Here is a 22,023-nt window from a genome sequence, read left to right on the forward strand (position 1 = left end):
ACCAGGTCTCCATAGAAGACGTCATCATATATCTACAGCCCCATTTCCATGTCTGTCTGTTTCTTAACTCCTATCTATCCCTCCATAAAATCTCAAAGGACTTTCCCCTTTCTCCAGGAAGCCTCCCAATTATTCAGACATGGTTCCTTAAGTAACTGCTCAGAGTGAGCAGTAAATAAAGAGATGTCCCAACAGTACTGTCATTTTTTTATAACTAATCCTGGACCACCCCACCCATGTTTTCCTGAGCCCCCACACCATGCTTTTTGCAGCATCCCTACCCCTGATGTCATTTTCTGATCTCCCTCTCTATCCCTTCTTAACCCTTAACCCACATTAAAATATGCAGTCAGTTTTCAGAACTACCATCTTGACTCTTCTGAACCACAAGAACATTATCTCTGCATTATTTTGTCTTACTATATTTAAGAGTCTTGAGTATCAACTGTCCTTGGCTCATTCCCTGATCCTATTCCAACCCTTTCTCCTAAAGGAAGATTGAGTAGAAGATATAGTTTGCTGTGGGAGTAAAAGAGGGGCTTCCCTGCCCACAGGGTGAGGGAGAACAAACAAGCCCAGGTAACATGTCAAGGCCAAACCACCCTTGGGAGGCCAGGGGGCATATATATAGGTGCACAAAGAAGTTAAAAAGAGCTGGATCCATTCTGGCATTATAGCCTCATGCCCAAGATTAGGCTTCTCTTCCTTCCTGGATGTGATTGCTGGGGTTAGGGGACCTAAAGTGTATAGACTGGAGCACAGAGCCTCCAAAATGTTCTCTCATATAGCTCCAACCTGGTGACAAGGCCCCCAGATGCCATCTCCGAATATTTTGTTCTACATTGATCTCACCTTTCCCCAGACATCTGTAACTCTTTGTGTCTGTATTACTTACTTTGATCCTTACCTGTATGTGTCCACAGTTCCCACTACTCCATGAGTGGGTGGGGGGCTCACCTCACTAGAAAGCATCTGGGTTCACCAACATCATGGGCTGAAACCTAAGTATCTTCATGGCTTTCAGTGTCCAGCACAGTTCTGGGCATGGGGTCTCTGCCCAAGGAATGAGGGGCTGCACAAGGTCAGTCTTTATTGGATGAATGGTTTGGGGTTCCAAATCATCTAATAATGACAATACTACTAATAATAGCAGCTGATATTTACGGAGTTCCTCTGTGTACCAGCCACACAGCTAAACTCTTTGGGTGTATTTTCTCATTAAATCCTCAAAACGACTACTTTTTCAGATGAGAATATTAAGGCCTAGCAATTCATCTTCTCAAGGTGCACCCACAAGAGAATATTTTTGAACTTGGTTGCTGTGAACATCTAGTGGGTTCACTGGTTAGATATAAGGAACTATAAGTCCCTGAGAGTCTCTGAAAAATGATGTGTGTGTTCAAGAATTTGTCCATTTTTCTGGGGAAAATCTTCATTGCTTTCATCAGATTCTTCAGGGGGTTGTACACACAATGTGGAGGAGCCCATCGCTGGCCTGATGCAGAGCAGCATAATCTCAGCCTGCACATGGGGTCTCCCTGGAAAGTTTTACCTCATCACGGTTGTCACCCTCTCCAGCTCCCCTTGGGGAGGGATGCAGGGATGTAGAACCTGGCTGCAGCAGTATAGTTAGCTGGACCCTGCCTGGTTGGCATCTTGGACCAGACTGAAGTTCACATCTAAATTCTGAGACCAGGAAGTTGGCCTTATTAAGATTCCTGATAAAGGAATTGGCTTTTAGGGCTTACCTATCTTCAGCAGATTTTCCCTCTGATTACTCAGGAGTGCTCTTATTTCCAGCTTAATGCCTACAAATACACTCACCCACTCTCTCCCACCCACCCTGGCTCTCCATTTTTCTAAGAAAAAAAAATCATCTGGCCTAAATCACATTAAGAAGCAGGAGATTCTATCTCAATATGGCAACACTTGGGCCAATCCTATGTCTCTAGAAGGATCTTTTCTGTTTAACTCTTTGAGTTCCCAATACCAACCATACTATGCAGGCTGAGCCAACCCCTTGGCCACATTCTGGAAGACAGAGAGCCCCATCCCCATAACCCAGGACCTACCATGCCCTTCCCACTTAAACCAGCTCAGTGGTTTTCCCATCTTTTAAAAGGACTGAGTCTCTTTAGCCCTTTTCACAGGAAGCTTTCATCAGTAGTAACCGTGGCAACAGATCAGAGAAGCTTCAAAAAGCCTGTCTGTATGTAATTAAGAAAAACGAGGACGTGGACGCAAGAGCAGTGAGCTTACACAAGGAGACTGTGGCTCTGAGCCCTGCCACTGCACGCACTGAGGGCTTTTGCTGACGGAGATGACAGATTTTCTTCTCCCTCTGACTTCCCTCTTCACTCCCCCTTTTAGCGTTTTTGTGTGGTTGTCTCAATTGGCCTGCTTCCTGGGGATATTGCTGGGAACTCTGGTTCTGGAAAGATACTCCCTGCAGGGCTAGGGCCTCAAACCCAGGGAGGGCAGCTTGAATGAGCAGAGGTGGTTCAGCACCTTTCCCTTGGGAGGTTTATTCAGAGGCTAAACCTGCTCTGGTCAGGCTCTCCAAGTACAGGAGAGGCAGAGCAGCCTGCTGGCAGGGACATGCCCTCATCATTAGGCCAGTGGAGCAGAGACCAGGGACCATTGGTGTTTAGCCACCCAGACATTGGGCCCTGCCTTGCCCTGCCCGGGGCAGACCTCCCAGGAAAAGGAGCAGGAGCTAAGCCTTGTTGGGAGGCAATCTTAACCTGGTGACTGTTTTATCTCTCAGCACTTATTCTTACTTGAGTCATCTAATTTTCTCGATGTTTTCCTTCTTTCCTATCTGTTTTCTCTTACCACAGTGTAAGATCTATGGGAGCCGAAGCTGATCTGTCTGGCATTTCTCCTAACCCCTGAGTGCCTAGAATAGCACAGAGTATTTGTTAAAGGAATGAATGAGCAGATGATGAGTACGGAACAGGATCCCAGTCATTGCTTGTGGCTCATGCTTGGGCCACCTCCACAGGCGTGCTCTGTGATCCCAGGCACTGTGCTGGACTCCAAGATACTAAGACACACCCTTACTGTGGAGGATACATAGCAAGGCATATTGGGTTCTCCCAACTCTCCTTGAAAGGAAAGGATTAAAGGATTCAGATATATGAAACCATGGACTCAATAACCATGGGCCCTACAGGCCCCCATTCATGCCTCACAGATGCATTTCTCTGGAATGCAGTCATGAATGAGAAGGGGGCAGTAGTTGCTTTATATGAAGGCTATTTCTAAATAAACATGAAAAAACCTTCCTGGAAATGCACCACTTTTCTTCCTGAGTGGGAAGCAGACTTGGGGCAGCATCAACTGAAATCTTCCCAGATGCCATGGACACCACTGGATTAGGGACAGGGAAGGCGTCTTTAAATCAGCTCCTCCCTTGCCACCTTTATGTCACTAAAGCCTCTACCACTCAGGGTCACAAGCAGTGAGTCCTCACTGCGGCCACGTCTGTACCCTCCCTCTTCCCCACAGCAGGGCATCTCACATTGGAGTGGGGTGCACACATATAATCTTAAGCCATGTATCCTGAGCAGAGGTCAAAATTAGGTACAAGGGTTTTGCTTCCCCTTGGCAAAGAGCAGGGGCCTGGGAACCTTGGAGACGAGCCAGCCACAAGCTCCTGCCCACCAGGAGGCCACTGTGTGGTGAGGACAACACAGAGGAAGAGGTCATCACCAGGCAATGGTGGAATCTGTGTTAGCATCTAGAAATGGGCTTATGGAATGCCAGGGGTGGAGGGTATATGACTGGAGGCATCAGTCAAGCCTCCTGGTGGAATGAGTGCTAGATCTTAAAGGGTGTCCAGGAGTTCACCAAGAATATAAAGAGGAAAAGAATTCCATACGGCAGAGAACACTGTGCAGAGGCTCAGGGGCATGAAGAGAGTTTAGTATGCAGAGGAAATCACAGGAACCTTCCTATTGGCCACGATGTAAGGGCAATGGTCACGTGGCCAGGGGTGAGATCGTGAACGACACAACTGCATGGGGACTTGAAGGATGTGGATAGGAGGGTAGATTTTGGGCCTTTGGGGTTTGAGCAGGGGAACACTATGATCTCATGTACATTTCAGAACTCATGCGCTGGCAGGAGAGAATGGATAGGAGGGCTGCAAAACGATGTGGGAGGATTTATGAAAAGGCTGTTGCTATAGGGCAGAAAGGTCCACAGGGCCTGGAGTTCTGAGGTGGTGGAGGTATTGAGGAAAGGAGCGTTCTGAGGAAAAAGAGGTGGGGCATCACTGTGGTGACAGTCCAGCTGCGGGGGACACAGAAGATGTGACTGTCAGGGTCTGGCTGGTGATGACTCACGGTGTCAAGGAAGGGAAGGGCTGAATAGGTGTTCCCTGCATTAATCATGTAGGAGGCCACAGGAAAAGTGGACGTGGTGGGAGGAGTGGGGAAGTAACCAGGCTGCACGTGGCTGAGCAAGGAGAGAAGAGAGGCTCCACTTTGAAAAGCTCAGCCAGAGAGCAAAGAAGAGAGAATGTCAATGTAGAAAGATGCCAATGACAGCGTTTTGGTTTTAAAATGGCAAAAATTGGGGTAGCCTGGGTGGCTCAGCAGTTTAGTGCCGCCTTCAGCCCAGGGCCTGATCCTGGAGGCCCCGGGATCGAGTCCCACTTCAGGCTCCCGGCATGAAGCCTGCTTCTCCCTCTGCCTGTGTCTCTGCCTCTCTCTCTCTGTCTCTCTCTCTGTCTCTCATGAATAAATAAATAAATCTTAAAAAATAATAAATAAATAAAATGGCAAAAAAAATGGAGGTTAAGCAGAGCAGTGGAGTCAGGGGAGAGGCTGAAGTTGAAAGTCATGGGGGACAGGAGATACTTGAAATGGGGAGGCCTCCAAAGGGTGGGAAGGATGGGTGGCCACCCTACTGGGCAGTACCTATCCCTGCTCCGTCACCCAAGGCTGTTCCAGTGAGAGCCTCACGATGTCCCAAGAATGCAAGAAGATGGCACTGTTAAAGAATTCACTCCACACCCAGCAGAAAGCAAGCCCTGGAGGAATGTATTTATTAGGAGTATGAGAAACGGTGGCCTGTGGAGAGTCGAGGCTGTCTTCTGAGGCAGGGAGCAGGTGGCGCTGACCACTGGGAGCCTGTGGTCCGAATCTCATCCGTCTGAGCAAACAGACACTTCCAACACAGGCCCTGGCCAATATGCACATTAACGAGTAGTGCCGCGTGAGGTGAAGCTGCCCTGGCCCGGAAGAGCCCACCACGGGCCATGCCGACCTCCCTCCCAGTGCGCTGAGTCAAGGAGAGATGGATGTTTATCCCTGCACAGGGTCTGGGGGGGGGGGGGGGGGGGGGGATTCTCGAATGCTATTTGCAAGACTTCAGTAAAAATGCTTCATGGATCCTGTCCTGTCACAAGCATGTATGAAAGTTGTGCTTTAGCTCAGGCCTAATGGGCTTTATATACTACAGTACTGATTTTCTTTCACATTTTAATAGAACCCGATTTAATATTTGCTTTCTGCTCTAGCTGCTTGCTGTTGACTGATTCAACACAGAATCCTTCCCTGGTGCCCCCCGACTTTGTTGTTATTCCCTCATTTTGTTTGTTGGCATTTGATTCCTGTCTTCAGCATGAAGCACTTTACACATGTCTTCGTTCAGCTGGCGACAGTCACGTGCGTGAATTCTGAATGCATTACTATCCAGAACGGCTGCTCCAGCAGACCCACCATTCGGAAGGGGGGCTTCTGGGTAGGATTCATTTTCATCGTTAGACATTGAGGATATGCAGCGCTCAGCTTGGGAGCCTGCGGCCATGGTCTGTTCTGTTCTCGGGCAGGAGATTCTCCAATTTCATCAAATGTCCAGCACTGTGGCTGGTAATTCAGAAACAAAGGACCAGGCTTTCTAGAATCTAGTATTTAACAAGGCATTTCAACCTCTGCCACAGGCTGAAGAGCAACCGTAGACAGAGCTGTCCAGAGGCAAGGGGCAGCTGCCCTCCTTGACTCCCAGTGAGCCTGGCTGGTTTGCAGGACAGAGTCTGTTCAGATCTCCTGTTTGCCATGAACAGATCTTACCCTCCACCTTCGGAGCACCATACCAGTGTAAGGCCAGAGTGGGGGATGGCTTTCTCCTTCGTAGGGAAAGATAACCTGTTTTACTAACAGGCAGCACAGGGCTATCGTTGAGAGCATGAGCTTTGGAATCAGGCAGACGTGGGTCTCCATACCAGCTTCAGTTCTTATAGACCACGTGATCTACAGCCAGTCTCCATTCTCAGCTTTAGTCTCTCTGTCTATAAAGTTGAATTAATCATTGTATCTTCCCATGTAAATGCATGTCAAGCAGCTAGCAGAATGTCTGGAACAAACCTCTCTGCTCTTTTTATAGCATGGGATCAAAAACGGTGGCTCTATGGACCTCCCACCTAACTTTGCTTCTTGTCTTCATGCTTGGGCACTGTGAACTGTTCATCTATCCAGGGGATGTGGTGGTCTGTCCTGCAGAGAAACACCGCCAGCACGGACACACTACACAGACCCCAAATTGTGTGATGTTTTGTCCAGGATGCCAGGATATGTTGGGGCTTTTGCTGGGCCACTCATGTCCCCCAACTCCCTGAGTGCTATACTAATTAGGAAAAGACAGGAATCCAATAATTGTCTAATACATATACATATTATACTCTCATAGTCCTAAGAACAAAAGGACTTGAAGCCAAGTCCTTGCACCCTTCTCACCTTTGCACACATGACTAAAAGAAGTCGTCCCAGGGGTCTCTTGGGTGGCTCAGCAGTTGAGCATCTGCCTTTGGCTCAGGGTGTGATCCCAGGGTCCTGGGATCGGGTCCCGCCATCAGGCTTCTCACAGGGAACCTGCTGCCTGTTGTGCTCCCTCTGCCTGTTGTGTCTGTCTCTCTCTGCGTGTCTCTCATGAATAAATAAATAAATATAATCTTAAAAAAAAAAAGAAGTTGTCCCAATGGGAACGCCTGAGAGAGGAGTTTGGGACAGGTTGTCATCTCTGTCCACCACATTTTCTCAGAATGGACTGGAACATGGAGATTTGGGATGGAGGAACAGGAGGTTCCTGTGTGCAAGTGACAAGGGTGGGAACATACCGGCAGATGGAGAGAGGCTGGAGAGGAAGCCCTGGCCCATCCTCACTGGGCCCTTCTTTGTCTCCCTACAGGTGTCCCATCAGGCCCCCGAAACGTCATTTCCATCGTCAATGAGACATCCATCATTCTGGAGTGGCACCCACCAAGGGAGACAGGCGGGCGGGATGATGTGACCTACAACATCATCTGCAGAAAGTGCCGGGCAGACCGTCGGAGCTGCTCCCGCTGTGATGACAATGTGGAGTTTGTGCCCAGGCAGTTGGGCCTGACCGAGTGCCGTGTCTCCATCAGCAGCCTGTGGGCTCACACCCCTTACACCTTCGACATCCAGGCCGTCAATGGAGTCTCCGGCAAGAGCCCCTTCCCCCCACAGCATGTCTCCGTCAACATCACCACGAACCAAGCCGGTGAGTCTGATGGCATCTGTGCTCCTCCTTCTGTCTGCGGGGCTGGCTCCTTGGCTGTCTCTGTGAAGAAGCAGAGCTGTAGCCCCACCCATTCTGCTCCTGGGCCCCCCTCCAGGAGTGAAGGGGTCAGGTGATGGGCATTTGTGGCCACGGTGGAAACAGGTGGAGCGTTCTACCTCTGAGAACGAGCCGGATTCTGAGGGATGTTCTCGAGCAGGGCACAAAAGCAAAGAGGCATATATCCAAGTCAGAGTAGAACCTAGTACTCTCTATCCAGCTGGGGCTTAACTGATGCCTTTGGAAAGATAGACGGGAAAACAGACAGACAGACGGGTGGGAGATGGACAGACAGATGGGTGGATGGGTAGGGGGATGCGTGGAAGCCCTGCACGATCTTAAGAACACCAGTGCTGCTTTATCAGAAAACCCAGTGAGAGAAACTTCCCAGAAATCACATGCTGGAGTATTGCCTTCATAGATTATTTTTCAATTAAGCCACGTAATTCAAGGGTGCGTTCTCCTGTGCCGCTTGCTTAGATGGATGCTACACTGTTATAGAGACCTCAGATCGTGGGCAATAGATCACTCCTGATAGCCCGTACATCCCTGTGGCATGCACAGCTCAGAACACATTTGCTTCTCTTCTCTTTATTTCTGTGTCTCTTACTCTTCTGACCTTTTCTCTTTATTACCTTTTACACCTCTTGCAACAATCCATTTCTTTTTATATCCATTTAACTAGTCCGTTCATGCACTCATTCACTTATTTATTTACTCACTCATCATTAAGAGAGAGTTAGTTAGCATCTGATGTGTGCCACGCTGTGGGCTAGGCACTGAGAGGGATACAGCGATACGTGGACACCACTGTTTCTCCCACAAAACTCATTAACTGTGGAATTTGCAGGCTATAGACACAAAATCCGAATCTGCAGCGTGGTGCATTCGAAGCGTGGGTACCGCGCGCATGCGGTAAATACCGAGGGAGTTAGGGAGAAATGAGCAGTCTCTCCCCTGGGGTGACGGCGCAAGACTGCAGAGGAAAAGTCTATAGGCAGTGGGGGTCGTGGGCAATGGACTGTGATCTTATTTGGAATTATGGATTTTTCTCAATCAACAGATTGTAGCAGGACAGCTTGTTAGTGGAATAGCTGGAGCAAGCACTCTCGCTCTCCCTCCGTGTAGCTCCCCCTTCTTAACCTTCTCTTCCCTACTCTGTCCTTGTCTGCTCCTCACCTCCCCAGCCTCCGGCTCCTTCTGCCTCTTCCAATACTAGCATCTTTGATGGCAGATGATTCTTGGGTTTAAGCTGTCAGAACTCAGGAGAAAAAAAGGTGTTGTAGGAGAGCATGGCTGTCCAGATGGCTGCGTTGTTGCCGTGAGCATGTGTGTGTTCGCGTGTGCATGTTTGTATGTATGTGTATGATCACGTGTTTGCATGCATGCGTGTGCAGTGAGAAAACAGGCGTGGAAGTGTGGAAGCCTCCAGCTGGTGACCACAGCCCCAGCGCCTTGGAGACAAAGGTTGTGACAGTCTGTCTTACCCAAAGAAAAGGGGATGGTAATTTCTGGATCACGTTGAGCACGGAACACGGGCAGCCTTTGTTAGCATTGTTTCCCTTGGAGAGTTTAAGGCAGAAAACTGGCTGAAATATTTTAGTGTCCCAGCTTCTGGGACTAATAATCCTGCCAGGCTGTCATGTCATGCTGGGCTTGGCTGTCTGCTCTCTCTCTCTAAGAATGTGCGAACAAACCTGCCACTTATAGCGGTTTGCTTTGATTCCTGCCCCTCCCTATCCTTACCCTGCTATTCCCGAACCTGCCCATCTGCTTGTCTTGCCATCTGCACCTTCCCAGGCTGCAGAGGCGCCGAGGGACCAGGGCTCCTGCAAGGGGCCAGGCATTGCCAGCATCAGAAATATTTGTTGTTATCCTCACTCACTTGCTCCTCCCAAACTATCTTTCTCCTGCCGTTTGTTCCCCTCCGGCTGCCCCTTTATTCTTAACCTTCCCTGATTTTGGAGTCCCAGCCCCATTGGCATCTTCCAATTCATGTTTTCTTTTGGGTCATCCTGGAATTTGGATGTTGGAAGGTTTACAATCAATGAGGGAAGGATGCTTCTTGGGGGCATGAAGTATGACAAAACAAATGACAAGGTGACCCGTGAGTCCTAAGCTGTGGGCTGTGGAGCTCTGAAGGAGATGGTGCTATGACACTGCTTTGACAGATCTACGTGTGAATGAAAACTATTTTTAACCAACAGATAATTCTTTTAAAAGATGGGATCCTTCCAAATAAACACCTGGGCCTGTACCTCTGCAAGAACAGTTTTAAAACATGAATGGAAGTGACATTTTTTGGGGGGGCTGGGGCATGGGGAGAGGGAGAGGGAGAGGGAGAGAGAAAGAGAATCTTAAGTAGGCTCCAGGTGAGCTCGAAGTGGGGTTCAATCTCACGACCCTGAGATCATGACCTGACCCGAAATCAAGAGCCACCCAGGCACCCCAAGTGACACATTTTATAAGAGATGAAAGAGAGACTAAGTAGCAGGCATCATAAAAGCCATATCACTCAAATCCATTAAAGGCAGAGGTAGATAGACCCATGTAAGTCCATAAGTCATGACACATCTAACCCCTTTCCAGGGACCCCCAAGCTCTTCCACTCTGGGTAACATCAGGTCTGCCTCCTCGCCCTGACCTCACGGTATGGTATGGCTCCTGCCACCACTTTTCTACTGCCTGGGTCATGAGGAGGTAGGTGGAAGGTAAAGAATTTGACCCAGAGTTGTTCTAGAATCCATCATTAAGTCACATGGTAAGTGCTGTTCCAATGCCTATCCTAGGTCCAGAACTGCCCAAACTGAAATAAGTGGGGACCATTGAATGCATCCTGATTGAGGAGTAGGTGAATAATTATTATTATAACTTAATGCTTTGTGCTTATGGGTTTGTTCTGTTTGTTTTGTTCTTGAGTTGACAGAATTTTGGAGCACGTGGACCAATTTGATCCTCATACTTACCCCTGACTTGGGCATTGTTCCTGTTTCAGATAAGGAAGAAAAGGCTTAAGGGGGTTTGAGAATCTAGGATTAGAAGTTCAGCAGGGCATCACCTCTGTTTCTGCCTTCCTATGGCCTGTCCTAAAGGGTTGGCAGTCCTCTGAGCATACAGAGATTTTCAGAGGCAGCCAGTGCCATGCTGCTGAGTGGGCACCTTACCGTACAGCCTCTGTTACCCTTCCACAATTTTCTCTATGACAAAGAACCCCAAAGGCTTTTTTTTCTGCCTCTGGATGGAAATGGAGATACGTGTATGTTTGTTGAGGGATCCAAAGTCTCACCAAAGTGAATTGGAGCTTGACAAGTGGGTGTCAGTAAGAGTCACATGAGAGAAGGGTTTGGATAAATCAGCTGCTAAGTGGTCTTTGACTTGATCTGAAGCTCGATGCTCATGAATATCAGACTGTCCTGGGAGGCTGCTTGCTGCTCTGGGCTGGTTCTTCCTTTGGTCAGAAGCTACTGACCACATCTGTGGCTACACATGTACTTTTTACTGTTCAGTAGACACAGGATTGTCATGCTCTTCCTTCTCAGGGCTGCCCAAACATGCACACTGATGCTCTATCCCAGTGGAAGCAGGCAGCTCATCCTAGCTGATTGAGGTCTCCAATACAGAGAGTTATGGTTGGCATCAGTCCATCAGAGGGAGATACCAAGAGGCTTTTCTTGACCCTAAGGGCTGGGATCTAAGAAGAGACCTTAGGAGGTTTTTTTTTTAAATTTTTTTTTATTGGAGTTCAATTTGCCAACATATAGCATAAAACCCAGCGCTCATCCCGCCAAGTGCCCCCCTCAGTGCCCATCACCCAGTCACCCCAACCCCCCCCCCCCCGCCCACCTCCCTTTCCACTACCCTTTGTTTGTTTCCCAGAGTTAGGTGTCTCTCATGTTTTGTCACCCTCACTGATATTTTCACTCATTTTCTCTCCTTTCCCTTTATTTTTATAAGTATCTTCTGGCCCATAGAGCACACAGAAACAAGCATCACCGGGGGGATACTGAAGGATCTCTTAGGTCCTGAGAAGCAGAGGGCTTCCTTCCATCTCCTTCTGTGATGGCATCAGTCATGTCTATAGTCATGACTACTCAAAGATCTTGTATCACTTGGAGAGCAGCAGAATCAGATCCTCACCTGGCCCACAGGCAGTGGCAGAGAACTGCCATTTGGAGCACCTCCAATATGCCACACCCATGCCAAGTTCTTTACAAAGTTGAGGTAGATCAGATGAAGAAGCCGGGGTCAGAGTGCTTTCAGAATCTGCTCAACATCCCACAGCCAGCAGTGCTGTTTCTAGGTTTCAAACTCAGATTTGTGGCCATTTTATCTTCTGACTGATCAAAAATCGCATTATGGTGAGCCAGGTAAGTTGTGAGCTCTCTCTAAGCTATTGCCACATAGCTGGGCCACTTCAGCTGTCAAAAAAAATGTCCATCATCTCCGGTCAGGGTTGGTCATGAATTATGCAAGCTCAGGTTTACGTGAGGTCTTCAGGGATGCAGTCTTGCACTGAATACAGCTGCCTGGAGTTTAAAATAGACCGAATCAGGTGGCACTGTCTTTGTTCCAGTGGCCAAGCGATCTGCAGAGAGGTTGTTATCACCACTAACTCCTGCAGTCACTCTCTGGCACCTGGCCCCAGATTCAGACTGATGGCCGGATCATCTGGCTGTCAGAGAGAATTAAAGTGAATGACAAACTTTACTTCTTTTTTCTGCCAGCTAGATTCAGAATGTCAGAGTTGGGGAAGGGGACCTCAGAGGAAATCTTGGAAAAAATAAATAAGACAAATCAGACGGGCACATCTAAAAAATCAACTTGCCGCAAAATAAAAGAGTCAGTGAACTTGGGACCATCTAAGCCAGAGAGAACAAACTCAAAGGCCCAGGAGGCCTGGCAGGCAGTGGAGAAGAGCAAACCCGGGCAAAGTGTCAGGCAGTAGGGAGTGGTGAGGACTGCAGAGAACTGTAGAGAACAGGGCCAGCCTCTGCTCAGGGCTCCAGCAAGCGGTGCCATACCTAGCACTGCCAGAGCTTATAAACTGAAAACCAAGATTTAAAATGGTGACAATTAGAAAATTTTAAAGTACTTGGGAGCCAAACAAATCCAATACTGGGTTTGACCTATTGGCTGTGGTTTGTAGCCTCCAATTCAGAGGGCTGATTTGATTTACCCAAGTCTGAATGGCAAGTGTGCTGTGTTGACCTAGCCTGATATATTCCACCATGGAGCAGTCACCTTGCTCACCTCCTGGGGTTTGTTTGTTTGTTTGTTTTGAGATTATTTATTTATTTATTTGAGAGAGAGACAGCAAGAGAGAACAGCAGCCAGGGGGAGGGCAGAGGGAGAAGGGAAAGGAGCAGACTCTCCGCCGAGCAGGGAACCCGACACAGGTCTGGATCCCAGGACCCTGAGGTCATGACCTGAGCCAAAGGCAGATGCTTAACTGACTGAGCCACTCAGGAGCCCCCACCTTTCTCACCTCCTGGACTCAGTGCAGCAGAGGTGTGGCAGGGGATCCTGCAGTTGCACCCTCTTTATTCTTCACATGACTCCCACAAGTTCACCTGAACTGCCATGACCCCTCCTTTTTCAGCTGTAAAAAAGGAGTGACAACACTTGCTCCCTAGCGCTGTTGTAACAAACAAATGAGATGGGAAAGAAAGTCACTTTTCGAACCATGCTGTGGATGAGGGGATGAGTGTCATTCTGGGCCAGACAGCAGTTTGCTGGACTCTTTCCCTAGGCCGTTTCCTTCCAAGGCCCCTCCATCTCTTTGTTTGGGACTGATGTCATCCCCATCAGATAAATGACTGTATCTGTTTGTCCATTCTTCGAGGGAGGAGGAGGCACCCGAAGGGTGAGTAGCAAAGTCCCAAGGAGTTGATGAGGGCAATAGTGCCAGAACCTGTGTACCTGAACCAGGCTGATCCTGCCGCTCAGAGGAGCCTTATCTGTCTTTCCTCCTCGTGTGTTTAGAGGAGCAGCACTTGCTCTCTTACTTTTATGATGCCATCAGCAGTATTTATATCTGACATTTATATTACGCACGGTCCATGTGTGGCCCACTGTGCCTATTGCGTGTGGAATATTAACACATTCACTGAGCCTACAGACACAACCCATTACTTAATTTTGTTTAAAAGGTACTGCATTACTTCCATTAATGGTCAGAAGCCCCTATAGTTTGTCCATTTTAAAGGTGTTTTTGAGGCTCCTAGACAATTAAAGTCACTCAGAGATGCTACTTTTCCTACAAAAGAATTACCTAGCCCACCAATTCCTCTGAACACATCACCTAATTTGCATTATTCCTTGGTTAAATATAGTATTTGCATGCATAAAGAATAATCTTTGAATATGAAAAGGAATTTTATGATATTGCAATATATCGAGCTCTTTGGAGGAAAGATATTATGTAAATCTCAAAATTAAATATTAAAACAATATTACAGTGCTGCCTGTAAAAATTTAGAGTGTTAAGATCCATATGCTGAAACCAGTTCATTTTTAGGGGCTGGTCTCATTGGAAATTAGTAGGCGAAATTTGCTCCAAAGTAGAGAAAAGATTGAGTCAGAACTTTAAAAAGACTGGAATGACTTTAAAGAAAACTTTCATTGAAATTAATAAAGAAAAGTTTAGAAACCCTAAGTAAATGAAATTTTCACCTTTCTTAATTCAATTTCACAGAGCATTTCATTGCTTTCATCCCATTGTTGATTCTAAAAAGGTTGTTTTTATTGTTTCTTAAGCCCGGACAATGAGAAGAAAATTTAAGTGGTCTCAGAGAGTTCTAGGCCATTTTTGCAAACAGTGGTGTGTTGTCTGTTGAACTGAGTGTGTCAGCAGATAGTGCAGCTCTTGATCAAAGCCTTGGCTTCCACCCCTCGGCAGTCTTGGGGCTCTCCACGAGATGGTGAGCTCTACGGGAAATCAGACTCTCTCACCTACCCAGCTTCGTGAGGGAGGGACCATACCATGCTAGGCACAGGAACCTTGGTAAATACTTGCCAGGATCCTCTCATCCCTACATATAAGTTAGGACATAAATGTTTGGCTGGGGTGTGGTGATAGCCGGCTGACCAGGTATCTTTCTCCTCTGTGGCTCCTAAAAGGAAAAAGGTAGGGAATGATCCTAGGATGATGCCAGCAGACTTGATCCATTCAGAGGAGCATGATGAGACTCGTACTCTAAGGGGTTTATTTATTTATTTAAGCACTTTACCTTTGGAAATGTATTCATTCATTCAACACGGTCTTCGTGACTGCCTTCCACAGGCTGACTCACTGGTTCCTGCTTCTAGGGGCTCCCATTCATTCACTTTTTTTTTTTTCTCTCTCTCTCTCTCTCTCTCCTTTTTTTTTTTTTTTTTTTTTTTAGGTATTTAAAATTTATTTATTCATGAGAGGCACAGAGAGAGAGGCAGAGATATAGGCAGAGGGAGAAGTAGGTTCTCCGTGGGGAACCCGATGCAGGACTCAATCCCAATACCCTGGGATCACGGCCTGAGCCAAAGGCAGACACTCAACCACGGAGCCACCCAGGTGTCCTCATTCACTGTCTCAACAAATATTTATTGAGGCTTTCTGGGTGTCCTGCACGGCTCTAAGCATCAGGAACATGGGTGCAAACAACAGAGATGACAATCTGTGCTTTGTGGAGCTCACATTCTAGTTCATGGCACTCACCGAGACTGGGGTCAGAGGCCCAGACAAGGCACAAGGGAGCAGACAACTAGCTGGTCAGCAACACAGAGGGCCCTTCAGGGGAGCTCTTGGTCCACGACCCACTGTGATGCCAGCCTCCTCTTTGCAAAAGTTCGGCTGCAGCCACAGGTACCTGACAGAGAGCATTTCAGTATGTAGTGGCTGCTGCTGAAAGGTGAGTGTTGAGTGGGCGATTCCATTGCTCACTGACTGACCTATTGGGACTTCTCGTGGACAGCTATCACCCGCTGGACTGAGCAGTGGTTGCATGTGGGGGTTCTCTGAGTTTCTGGTCCTGAGCAGTGTCTGGTGATGCTAACTTCTGGGGAACAGCCGAGAAGCACCCTGCCCTGCATCCCTGCTGGAATGACCGGAGGGCCCCATGGGGCTGGGGGCTCATTTGCTCATTTTATTCTACCTGGGGCCGGGCGCTCCAAGTCTGTGGTTTGTTAAGTGAAAATGGGGCAGACTGCTGGCAGTGAGATTATAGCAAGTTCTTATCCTGTTCCAAGTCCAAATGAGATTGCAATAACCCTCCTCATAGAGGGAACCTCACAGAGGGAACTTCTAGTTGGATTATGAGATAGTTGCTATTTGCCCTGTGGCCTTGGCAAAGGAGATGGGAGGGAGGAGGAGTCCTGGTGATGTGCCTGCCCTCCACTCCTCCGGCAAATGTCAGCTCCGTGCGCCCCAACTATAATCTTCCGGACAAGCATCCCTGTATTCATCTTATTGGCTATTGTTCCCCAGTGTCTCGCTAGATGCCTGAAATAATAGACGCCAATTAATGTTTATTGAATGGATTAATAAATTATCAAGTAAATGTATGAATGAATGCCTCAGTCTTTCTTAGGCTCATCTCAGGCATCAGCAAATGGTGCAGCTTGAGCTGTGGCCTTTGCTTCCTCAAGCATCTTTGGGCGGGCGCTGCGATGGGAGTTAAGCCCTTACACTCTTCCAGATGTTGCTGAGATGTGGAACTTCCTGGGGGCACTGTCCTCCCCTAAACGTGGCCCTGTGGGAGACGCCCCACTGTGACCCAGGCTGCCCCTGCCCTTCAGGCCAGGAGCCAGCCGCCGGAGCAAGCCTTGCGGGGGTGGTTGGGATGGCGCTCCGACGCGCTGTCTGTCCACCGGCATGCCAACTCCGTGCCTATCATTTTCACAGCACCAGCCATGTTAAACAGGCAGGAGCACCAGGGGTTTTTGAATGCCGCAATTAACAAAACAGTAATCAAGCTAAGTGTTTAATTTCAGAAAATTAACATCTTCTCTAAGCGGATGTGAAAGATGGAGAAAAAAGGCACATTAAATGTTCTGGGTAAATAAAGGCAACAGCAGACCACAAATATTTTCCAGTTCAAGGGAGACTTTTTGCCACCCCTCAGGCCTTGGGATCAGTTGCCTTCTGAGACCTGGGCTGCAGGACATCAGCGAAAGAATGGAGCCCTAGGATTTCAAAATGTGTGTGCTTTTGTCTTGTCTTGTCCTCTTTTCTTTTTTTTTCCTTTTCTTTTCCTTTCTTTTCTTCTTGTCTCTTCCCTTCTCTTCCCTTCCTTTCTCTTTTCTTTCAGAACAAAGCAAATGCTTTATCCATCCAGAAGAGCTCAGGGGAACAAGGACCCTCTGTGAGCATATCTGCCCCATAGAAAATCCTGATGTGTGTATTGTCCTTCTTTGAACTGTACTAGTCATAAAGATGACACAGTGAGTTCTTGAATGTGCATTAGTTTTTCATGAGCATAGGCCGTATTTCTCCTGATAGACTTTACAGCTCCTGAGGGAGAAGACCAGGTCTCACTCTTCCACTAACCCCTGTATGTCAGCACAGTGTCCTCTGTTCTGAGATGTCCTGACTGGCTTTACATAATGTTCATGGTTTTGTGATGCCTCATAAACCAGCCAGCTGGCATTTGTTTGTAGGCGTAGGTTTGCATGTGGGGAGGGAAGCTTGTGAAGAGGTGGGTGCACAGGGGGCTGGATAGGGACAGGACCTCCTGATGTCTGTTGACTTATCCGATGCCCTGGAAGAGAGTGAGGGCCCAGGACAAGGACAGCAAGGGCAATGAAGGCTGTTTTGCAGCAGGAACCAGGTGAAGTTTGAGCACAATAGGCAGCCTTGAGACTCGGTGATGAGGTGCCACAGTTCTACAGGGAGGGAGGGCACTCAGGGCTTGTGGGGGTTGCACTGAACATGGCCACACATCCTCAGAAAGGGAAATGGAAATTTGGCTAAGTGAGCAGCTTCCCCAGGGGGTGTTTCGCAGGCACCTGACATGGAGAACAGAGAAAACAAAGCAGGATACTGAGCACATGGATTGCAAATACATAGATATGCCAGGGGCTCCCAGTAGTGCTCAGGGACAATGACCAGGGGAGGGGGGCTCAGTTCTGCACATGTGTGATTTGTGGAGATTTGAGTTCCCAAGTCCAGCACTAGTTATGCAGTTGGACATTTTCTCCACGATGTGAGAGATAAGCTTGGCTGAAGATAAGCTGAGGGTGAATGGAAAAGTATTGGGGTCAAAGGTTTGAGGATCGTGGCAAGTTTGGCAGTGCTATTGCAGAAAATGGGAGATGGGATTGAGCAGAGAAATCGCTCATTTCCAGAAAGCGTTGAGGGCTCCTAGGAAGCTGATGATCATGTGTTTACAAGGCTGTCCATCTGCCCTGGTATGTGACTTTCTCAGCACTGCATGGCTGACCCTACAGGAAGTTAATCAAGGATCTCTCTTGGGATGAGTTTTGCTGGCTGTTTGCTCAGAAAAGATAAAGGAGACTCATGCCGGAGGGTTCAGGAATATTGCCAATTGTGTTATTGCAAAGATGGAACTGGGGTGGATAATGAGGGATGCAAATAAGGAAGAGAGATAATGCTTAGGGTGGAAGTCAAGTCCGAGAGGGCCGGATGAGCCAACCAAAGTTACGGTGGCTCATCAGAGGTTGCTGAGAGGAAGGAGAAGACCTGAGTTTGCAGCTTTGAAAATGGAGCAGGTGAGGCTGAATCCAAGTGTGCCACAAGAATGGGCAGGTGCGTAAGAGTGGTGGGGCCAGGGCACAGAAAGTACACTGTTCTGGGGGGACATGGGAGTCACCCACCGAAGGGCAAATCCTGGCATGGAGAAGACAAAAGCTCAAGTGTTCGGTGAGTCGGGACTGGTGGTAGGAGGAAGAACACAGTGATCTCAAGCTTGGAGACTGGCAGCCCAGCTGAGACACATTTTAACAGAGGTTGTAGGAGATGGTGAGCAATGGTGTGGAAGTGGTGACTGGGAATAGGGACATAGCCCACTTCCCGACCGTGAGGTATGCTGGGCATGAAGCTGTAAACTGCCACACTTTAGAGGGCTGCAGGGCAGAGGTGTCCCCAGCAGTCAGAGTCCAGGGGAGGGAGACCCATACCTTTATGGGGATGGTGGCATGCAGAGAGGGGCTCGCAGCTGGGCATTGCAGTGTGGAAACCTGCCTGCAGGATGAGGGGTTCTGGACCTCTGGGTCCTACAGCTGGGAGACTTCCATCTCCAGGATCACGGAGGATAGTCACAGAGACTGCAGGCACAGCAACCCTGCCCGGTGTCAGTGGTGGCACTGTCAGTCTGCGGGTGGTGGCAGTAGGTTCCCCAGATGTGAGGGGCGCCCTACTGGGCATGTGTGAGTGAGAGCCAGGTTGTGATGGGCACACAGTCTGCTGCAGGGTATCCTTTGCTCTCTCCCGTGGCCTCGTCAATGTCAGCGTTTCTGTGAACTGCCTTCTGTGATCAAACATTCAACAAACTGGAGCTGCCATCGTGCTTGTCTCACATTGGGAAAGGCTAACGGGTCTGCAGGAGGCACGGCTAATGGGTCTGTCCTCGGCCTCCTTGCCCTGGGACAAGGCACCACCTGACAAATGCCCCTCATATCCCTTCAGAGCCTCCTACTGCTACAGGGCCATAGCACTCGCCATTCTTTCCACAATAAAGGGCCATTTCCTGGTGTGCCTCCTGGTTACCCCACAGGGAGGAGTCAAGCAGGATGACCTAGGAGGGCCCCCCAAGATCCCACAAGCTAGATGCTTCCTTCCTCTGGCACAGGCCTCTGCACACTTCCACCTCTCTGGAGACCCTCGATCTCCCTGAGGAGCTGTCCTTCCCTGTGCTGGGCCTCCTCAGTGCTGGGGCCTGAGTGGAGGAGGAGGGGAGAGATGGGCAATGCCATCATTTCTGGCTCTGCTCTCACCTGCTGAGGACTTAGGGAAGTCACTCTCTATCTAGCCTTCAGTGCTCAGATCCATAAATTGTGAGAATTGGCAGAAAACTGAATGACCTCATATGTCCTCTCAAAATTTTATATTCTGATCTCTAGACAAATAGTTCCCAAATTTGAGTGTGTATCAGATACCCTGGAGGGCTTGTTTAAAAAGTCTCTCTTTTTTTTTTAAGATTTCATTTATTTATTCATGAGACACACACACACACACAGAATGAGAGAGAGAGAGAGAGAGAGAGAGACACAGGCAGAAGGAGAAGCAGGCTCCATGCAGGGTGCCTGACATGGAATTTGATCCCTGGTCTCCAGGACCATACCCTGGGCTGAAGGTGGCACTAAACCGCTGAGCCACCCGGGCTACCCTGGAGGACTTGTTTAAACACAGATTGCTGAGCCCTACCTCCCAGAGTTTCTGATCCCATAAGTCTGAAGTAGGGCTCAAGATTCTGCATTTCTTGCCAGCTCCCAGGTGATGCTGCACTGGGATCACATTTTGAGAAGTAGCAGGGTCATTTGATCCCAATGGAGAACCCTTCCACACAGAGTTAATATCACAAATGAGAGCCTCAGGTGTAAACCTACATCCCCAGAGCAGCCCCCAACCTATAACCCCCAGTTGTCATACCCTTGCCCTTGGTTTGGAACCAGGCCCTTCGTGGATAGACCCAAGAAGGAAGCATCTGTCTAGGGTAGAGGGCGGACTCAACCACACAAGCCTAAAGCCCCCACTATCTCTCCCACTCCCGCTTCATTGAGCCCATGGTGAGACTCAGGCAATATTCTACAACAGAATTAAAATGATGCCACCCCCACAAAGCAGTCCTCTGTCCTTAGTTGACTCCAAGGTAAAGAGGGAGATTGGAAGGAGGTGTCAGGGTCATCTCAAGGCAAGTCCAGAACAAAAGCCAAGAAGCCAATGTTCACAATAGGAGAAAACAATTAGAAAAATAATTAATTCTGTTTTTGTATTCATATCCAGTCTCCAAACTAATTGCTTATTTGTTTAATCTACTTTGGCCAGAAGTGTTACTGCACCAAAAATATTTAATGAGTCAGGCTTCCTAATGTAAAATTCAAGCATATTTGTGCAAAGAAATGAGTTTTCATCATCAGAGGGAGAACCTGTTATCTAAGCAATACCTTCTCGACAAAGTTATCTCCTAGAATAGAAATGTCAGAGGAAACACAATTCGTCGTTTGCACAATTCATCTGTGTGCAAACTGCCCTTCTTTGTCTTCAGTACTGGTGGGCCTGAAGTCTTTAGCTGACATTTAAATCTAGATTTTTGTTTTTTCCTGAGAATATGTTTCATGTAAGGAACAAGATAACCCGCTGCCCCCGACTCCTCATTCCCAATCTCATCACCCATGCCTTTTAGGAGCCCCCATAGTTTCATCTGAGGCCTCAAGGGGACTTCTGGAGCCTGCCCAGAATTTTTGGATCTCCCTGTGAGCCCTCCAGAGTCTAGGCTGGGAACATAGGAAATGGACTAGTTTCAGGGCTCTAGGACTCCTGCTTCTGATTTACCCAGAGCAGCCCTGAATTGTTCTGTTTCTCTTTTAATGCTTCAAGGAAAATTTTTTGGGGAGGAAGGATTCCACAGCTCTTAAAAAAGAAGGAAAACTAGAAAGCTACTAAAGTTAGACTAGCATTTCAGCTGAAACTTCCCAGTGAGGTGAGGATGGCCTCAGCCTCCCGGCTTCTGCCTCTGTGCCATGTAAAAGCACTCCTGCCCTGAGTCCCCAGAACTGCTATATTCAGACCCACTCTGTATTCCTCCCCTGGTACAGGCTCCCAAATGCTGCACTCCACCTGCTTCACAGAAGGCTGTCCACACCCTTGCCTCCTCTTTCTCCCTGGAGGGCGACCATCCATGTTAGGTCCCGGTATATGATTTGCTGACCCTTTTAAATCCAGTGTCATTAGAGAAGAGCCTGCAATCATTACAGTAAGGGCAAACTTATATGGAACATCTATTATGTGCTAACACAGTGGGAAGAGGCTAAAGACATGACTTATGCCCTAAAGAGTTTATTATTCCAGTGATGGAGAGCAGACATGAGCACCTGGAAAGTTAGACCACAGTGCACGGTCCCAAGGTAGCAATTACAGCCAATGAGAGTTACTGAAATAAGGACTTTGAGTTGGGGGGGAGGGAGGAAGGGGTGCTCTGGACGGCGTGGTCAAGCAGGGCATGTGGCCTGGTCTGTGCCTCTGAAGACTGCTGGGTTGTGAAGAGACATGTCAGAGATCCCCAAAGCCGGGTTCTGCTGGGACACGGTGTGTGCAGCAGCTAGAAGGAAGCAACAGGCTCCTCGCCTGGGCTGGCCAGTAGCTGCCTCATTGTTAAATGTTGGAGGGGACATTAGAACTTTTTCCATTGGGAAGCTATTGAAGATTTTTTTTTTAAGATGTATTGATTTATTTTAGTAGGAGAGTGAGTGTGAGTAGGGGGAGGGGCAAGGAGAGAGAATCTT

At 48.3% G+C, this 22,023-nt stretch overlaps 1 protein-coding gene across 3 annotated transcripts in view; it reads left to right on the top strand.

The window, feature by feature from the left end:
- Positions 1–22,023, top strand: part of EPHB1 (EPH receptor B1) — a 471,107-nt gene that overhangs the window by 348,420 nt on the left and 100,664 nt on the right. For all 3 annotated transcript variants that reach the window (XM_072726912.1, XM_072726913.1, XM_072726911.1), the window contains one exon: positions 7,195–7,530. In XM_072726912.1, coding sequence (XP_072583013.1) covers positions 7,195–7,530 — 336 coding nt within the window. The remainder of the gene's footprint in view (positions 1–7,194; positions 7,531–22,023) is intronic.

Source organism: Vulpes vulpes, chromosome 11 (assembly GCF_048418805.1).
Source record: "Vulpes vulpes isolate BD-2025 chromosome 11, VulVul3, whole genome shotgun sequence".
NCBI classification, from domain to species: domain Eukaryota; kingdom Metazoa; phylum Chordata; class Mammalia; order Carnivora; family Canidae; genus Vulpes; species Vulpes vulpes.